General features: G+C 37.2%; 1 protein-coding gene across 1 annotated transcript; it reads left to right on the plus strand.

The window, feature by feature from the left end:
• Nucleotides 1-1178: 1178 nt before the first annotated feature.
• Nucleotides 1179-5523, plus strand: LOC107624137 (uncharacterized). Its single transcript, XM_088509152.1, has 8 exons — nucleotides 1179-2720; nucleotides 3414-3490; nucleotides 3614-3779; nucleotides 4258-4346; nucleotides 4442-4606; nucleotides 4716-4793; nucleotides 4932-5035; nucleotides 5254-5523. The coding sequence occupies exons 1-8, from the start codon at nucleotides 2057-2059 to the stop codon at nucleotides 5357-5359; spliced, it is 1449 nt and encodes a 482-aa protein (XP_088365278.1). The 5' UTR covers nucleotides 1179-2056; the 3' UTR covers nucleotides 5360-5523.
• The last annotated feature ends 268 nt before the right edge of the window (nucleotides 5524-5791 follow it).

Consider the following 5791-nt stretch of genomic DNA (forward strand, 5'->3'; position numbering starts at 1 on the left):
TTATTTGAAAAAAATCCTGTGAATAAAAGGTACTTTAGTCATGTGCTAATATATAATTTGAAATAAAAATTTATATATAATTATATTTATATAAAATTAATAATTAAAAGTTATTAAATAATTTAATATAATTAGGGATAAGTATTGTTTTGGTCCCTAACGTTGAGGGTCAGAATCAAAATCGTCCCTGATATAATTTTTTATTTAGAATCGCTCTAAACGTTTTATTTCGCATTAAAATCGTCTTTTTTAATAAAATTTTTAATTTTATTACTAAATTACCTCTACTTTAATAAAAAATTATAAAATTTTTAAAAAAATAAAAAGAAAGAACGCGTTTTGGGGGGGAGGGAAAAGAAAAAGGGTACGCGAAGGGAGAGGGAGGGGGGAGGGGAAAGGGGAAAGGGGAAAGGAAGGGGAAGGGGAAGAGGGGAGGGGAGACGGAAGCAGCGGCAACACGGTGACCACTCACCACCACGTTGCGTCTTCTCCATCTTCGCGGGCTCCCTGCTCTCTCTGTCTCTCTCTTTCTCTCTCTCTCTTCGGCGGCGCGCAACGACCTCCACCTCGACGGCGACGCGTGTAACGACGGCGACTCCTCCCTCTTGGTCACTGGCTCGCGTCCTCTCTCTCTCTCTCTCTCTCTCCCTCTCTCTCTCTCTCTCCTGGGTGCGACACGATGGCGACAGCGATGCGTGTGACGGCAACGACTCCTCCCCCCTTAGTCACTGGCTCGCCGTCACCCCTTCTTCCCCTCTCTTTTTTCTGCTTGACCTTCTGCTTTTGCTTCTTCGGCTTTGCTTCTGTCTTCTGCTTCTGCTTCTGCCTTCTTCTGCTTCTTCTGCTTCTCTCTTTGCTTCTAATTCTAATTTTGATTTGTTATTTTCTAATTTTATTGTTGTTGTGTGTTGATTTTGTTATTGAATTTGATGTTGTTTAATCTGATTTGGTGTTTTTGAATCTAATTTGGTGTATTTGGTGGTGGTAAAGATGCTGATGGTGGTGGTAAAAGTGCTAGTGGTGGTGGAGAATATTTTTATCCATAAAAAATTAAAAAGACGATTTTAATACGAAATAAAACGTTTAGGATGATTCTAAATAAAAAAATTACATGAAGAACGATTTCAATTCTAACCTTCAACATTCGTAATCAAAACAATACTTATCTCATATAATTAATTAAATTATTAACTTTGTATAAACACAATTGTTGATAATTTTTACCGTAATTAAAAAAAAAAATCCATACTTTTCTCTCCAACATTTTGCGTTGTAAATCGGCCAGGCGGCCAGCCTCAGGAGATTTGCCGGGAAGTTCCCCTGACAACTGACAAGTGACAAGAGCTGATTTCGATGTTTGCCAAAAATTAAAAATCGATCTGTAAATTGTTATTTCTAAAATAATTTCTTTACGATTTTTTTCTTTTTCTGTAAAATATCCGAGGGCGATATTTGGTGTGCCCAGTTCATGCGCTGTTGGAAGTTGGAACTCGATGTTCTCCGAAAACAAAAAGCGCGTTCCCTCAACCCCTTCTCTACACCATTTTTTTTTCATTTCCCTCCTCACTCGCGCCAAGCTTAGTTACCTCCAAAAAACAATGAAAAATTAAAAAAAATAAAAATGAGATCGAAGGTTTGAGTTTCCTGACTTTGACTTTTCGTCTGTCTTTCTTCCCTTGGTCTTCTTCTTTCAGCTCCTGCTCCTTTCTTCACACCTTCATTCCCTAAAATCCATCCTGAATTCCTGACATGAATTATTTTTATTATTACTGTTTTTATCCTTGTCCCATTCTGTAAATTCGCTTAGGCGATGTCCAAGTCTCCTGTCCTATTAATGCATTCACATGCGACGCTGGAATTTTTTTTTTTCAAATTTGATCTCTTCTTCTTTCGTAATTAACCCTGCAACTTCTTCTCCAAGTCGGAATAATGATTTTCTTGTATTTGTAAAATCTCTCTTCTAAATTTTACAAGAAGAAGAAGAAGATGAAGAAGAACCCATCAACTAGAGATTAGGTTCATAGAATTAGGGGTTTTCTTCGGGAAGGGGAACAAGATGTATTTTCCATCTTCTTCTTCTTCTTCTTCTTCTTCTTCTTCTTCTTCTTCTTCTTCTTCTTCTGTAAATAATAACGGTATAGATACCAGTGATGTGACTTGGCGTAGTAGCATCAACATCCCCTTAAGATTCCGCACTCCTCTTTCTCTTGTTCTCGAATATTCTGGCATCATGTCCTCAAACCCCGATGTTTCTTCTCCTGCACCTGCACCTGCACCTGCACCTGCACCTGCACCTGGAGATGGACCTTCAACAACTCATTTGCGCCCTAGGTCTCAGCTTCAATCTGGTTCTGGTCCTGGTGGTGCCTGCAGTGGTACTGGTGAAGTTCAAATTCGCATAATTGGTACTGGGGACCAAGACAACAATGGTGTGATTGGTTCGGTTTCCTCTTCTTCGCAGCTGAGTCGTGTGTCTCGATCGGGCCATCATGAGTGTATCATGGTCAACGGACGGCCGTGGCCGCCGCCGAACATTACCGACCCTGAGACTCGGCACCGGCTGATTCAGGACCCGCCTGTGTACGAGACACCTGCGTCTGAGGTGTATGAGCTTCTTGGTAGTAGTAATAGGAATGTTCAGCAGGCTGTTAAGTGGCTGGAACAGCTTATCCCTTTCTCCCTCTTGCTGTTGGTGGTGTTCATTCGCCAGCATTTGCAAGGTATTATTTGGTTTTCAAGTGATTGTATTGTTTATCAAGTGTTAGTATCATATTATATGATTGGATTTCGATCATATGGCTTAGCTGAACCCAAGTTTCATTGCGTGCGAATTAGAGAAATAGTATGTGCTACACGCTCTGGTATGTTTGTATGCAAAGATATGTGTTTTCAGGACTTTTTGACAGACTTACGAATATGAACTAATAGCATGGGAGAGTGCTTAAATTCTTAATATTGGTAGCTTGTCAAATGTTATCTGTTAATTCAACGAGAAAAATGCCAGTGTTGGCTGTGTTGCTTTTAATCCTAGAGCAAAGAAAACATTTTGCGGAATGATCTATGAGGATCATGTAGGGTTGGGTCATTGATTATCAGCACCTCTCCTTTGTAACAAAATTGGAACTTCCATAATCATTATAAAAGTAAAGATGAATTTGTAGAGGTAACTAAGAGATGATGCTTATGCCTTGTGTTTCTAGAATGATCCTTAGATCTTATGTAAAATTGGCTTGGTGAATAAGGAAATGCTTCCTGCTTGATACCTTCATATCAGTGCCTTTTCTTCGTTTTTTTTTTTCCAGAGTGTAGACACATTGACAAAAAGTTTCTCGTATATAGCTTCTGCTTCCTCCATATTTGTACTTTTGAGTTTTTACACCTATCTTATGATATTTGTTGCTGAGAGCATGCAGGTTTCTTTCTCACAATTTATGTGTCAGCTGTGCTGCTTAAATCAAATGAGGTGGTTAAGGAACAGACAGCTCTAAAGGTGCTCTACCTAGATTTTTGTATTGCTTTTTAATTCCATTCCCAAATTTGTATCTATCTGAAAATTCCCTTCCCTCCAGTTAAATAGCTTTTGGTGAATCTCAATCCATGTTCTATTTTTCAGGGAGATCGGAAAGTCTCCGTTCTTGTTGGTATCTCGGTTGCCTTCATGCTGCACGTGATAGCCATTTACTGGTTTCAAAATGATGATCTTTTATACCCAATTGCAATGCTTCCTCCAAAAGAAACACCGCTTTTCTGGCATGCAATATTCACCGTTTTGATCAATGGTAAGTTATTCTGCGTATTCAGTTATTACATATTTGCTGTTCTAGATGGTTGGTTTTATTTACACTAAATAAAGTAGAATTGATATTCACGCTCCTGCCAACTATGGAATTAACATCAATTATGTTTCTTTGAGAATCTTTGGGTTTCATGCAACCTAGGCAGAAAAACCTAGATGGATTCTAAATGAATTGATTGCAATATTAAATGTGTTGTTATTAAGTTTTGATACAAGATCTGCGTATCTTTCAGGGAACAATCAAACTTCTTTATGTGTTCTATTATTAATTTATTATTATTATTATTATTATTATTATTATTTTGTGAGCCGGAGAGAAGAAACTCAATCTACCAAAATTGGTTGCCTTTGTCTTCCATGCTTTCCTTTCATTTCATATTGTTCTAATGTTGTGGGTATCAGAAAAAAATAAGTAAAATTTGGTTCGCAGACATAGTAACAATATATGAATTTACTTTCAGATACATTGGTGCGGCAAGCAGCAATGGCTTTCAAGCTTTTGGTGCTAATTTTCTACAAATGTCGCAGAGGCCCCAGCTTCCGTCGGCAGGTTATTGGTGACTTCCTTATTTTTCCATTAAGCATTTTATTTGTCAATTATAAAATCCTCCTCCATCAATCTGAAAGTGTTGATGTTATTTCAAGGGTCAAATCTTAACTGCGGTTGAGTACGTGTTGCTGTTGTATCGTGCCTTGCTGCCAACACCAGTTTGGTATCGGTTTTTCTTGAACCATGATTATGGAAGTCTCTTTTCATCACTGACCACAGGGTTGTATCTAACATTCAAACTAACAACTTTAGTTGAGAAGGTATGTTTTCATCCTTTAAAATGTTGTTCCTAGTGCCGTGTTTTAAAGATTTATGTGTATAACACTGAAACTAAATGGCTCCATTCCTTCAACCATCTTTATTGATTAGATCCAAAACTTCTTTTCTGCCTTAAGACTATTATCGGGAAGGAAAGTCCAATATGGGGTTTATGCTACAAAGGAACAGGTACACATTCAATCCCTCCAGTTTCTGATTTAATCTTGATCTGTGACAATCACTGTTTCTTTACTCGGTGGTACTTGCATATATCTATCCCTTGGCAATCTTTTCTGAGTGATTCTAAATATAAGTATCTAATTGCAGGTAAAGTCTGCTGGTGACATGTGTGCTATATGCCAGGAGAAGATGCGAGCTCCGCTCTTGTTGCACTGTAAACACTTGTTCTGTGAGGAATGTGTGTCCGAATGGTGAGTTCAGAGTTGACCTATCGAAAGATCAATTATTATTAAGTTAAATAAACTATAGGCTATTAGAAAATAAAGTGTGCTTCCACATGGATAATTATTCTCACCACTGATATTTCGTCAAATGTTTTCTTTATGTTGTGTAAGTATGATTTGGATGCTTTTGAATTATTCTAATTTGTTCATACATTTCATAATCATATTTATATCTTGCTTTTCAGGCTTGAGCGAGAAAGGACTTGCCCATTATGCAGAGCAAATGTAAAATCTGCTGATCTGCTCACCTATGGAGATGGTTCGACAAGTATTTTGTGTCAGTTGTTTTAAAATCCCGCTTTTTGTAGCTCTGGTAATGAATCTTGGTTTTAGCCTATATATATATATATCATGTAATTTAGTTTTCTGGTTTCCATAAAATTTTCCATCACTGGCTTTAATGTAATTAAGATTGAAGAAATTATTAAATAAAGTTAAAAATGTTAATGTAGTCATGGATTGAGTACGAGATCATTTGGTGTGATGAGATCCTAAGGTTTTTGACGCTGATGCCACGGATTATGATTGAAATATCTGAGTTGGCATTGTGGTCGGAAAAGGATACTATGAATGTGGCGTTGATGGTTTGATTGGTGTTCAGGTTGGATCTACAATTTTAAGTTTTAATAAACAAAACTAAGTAAAAATAAAATAAACATAAATAAATGTAATAAATCGTACATTACGTTTTGATATTACATTCTTTAACTTGGTGGATTTTTT

Source organism: Arachis ipaensis, chromosome B10 (genome assembly GCF_059453495.1).
Source record: "Arachis ipaensis isolate K30076 ecotype BB chromosome B10, ASM5945349v1, whole genome shotgun sequence".
Lineage (NCBI taxonomy): Eukaryota > Viridiplantae > Streptophyta > Magnoliopsida > Fabales > Fabaceae > Arachis > Arachis ipaensis.

Coding starts and splice junctions, on each gene's coding strand:
- LOC107624137 (XM_088509152.1), top strand. CDS start 2,057: ATGTATTTTCCATCTTCTTCTTCTTCTTCTTCTTCTTCTTCTTCTTCT. Junction 4,347..4,441: donor GCCCCAGCTTCCGTCGGCAG/GTTATTGGTGAC, acceptor TGTTATTTCAAG/GGTCAAATCTTAACTGCGGT. Junction 4,794..4,931: donor TTTATGCTACAAAGGAACAG/GTACACATTCAA, acceptor ATCTAATTGCAG/GTAAAGTCTGCTGGTGACAT.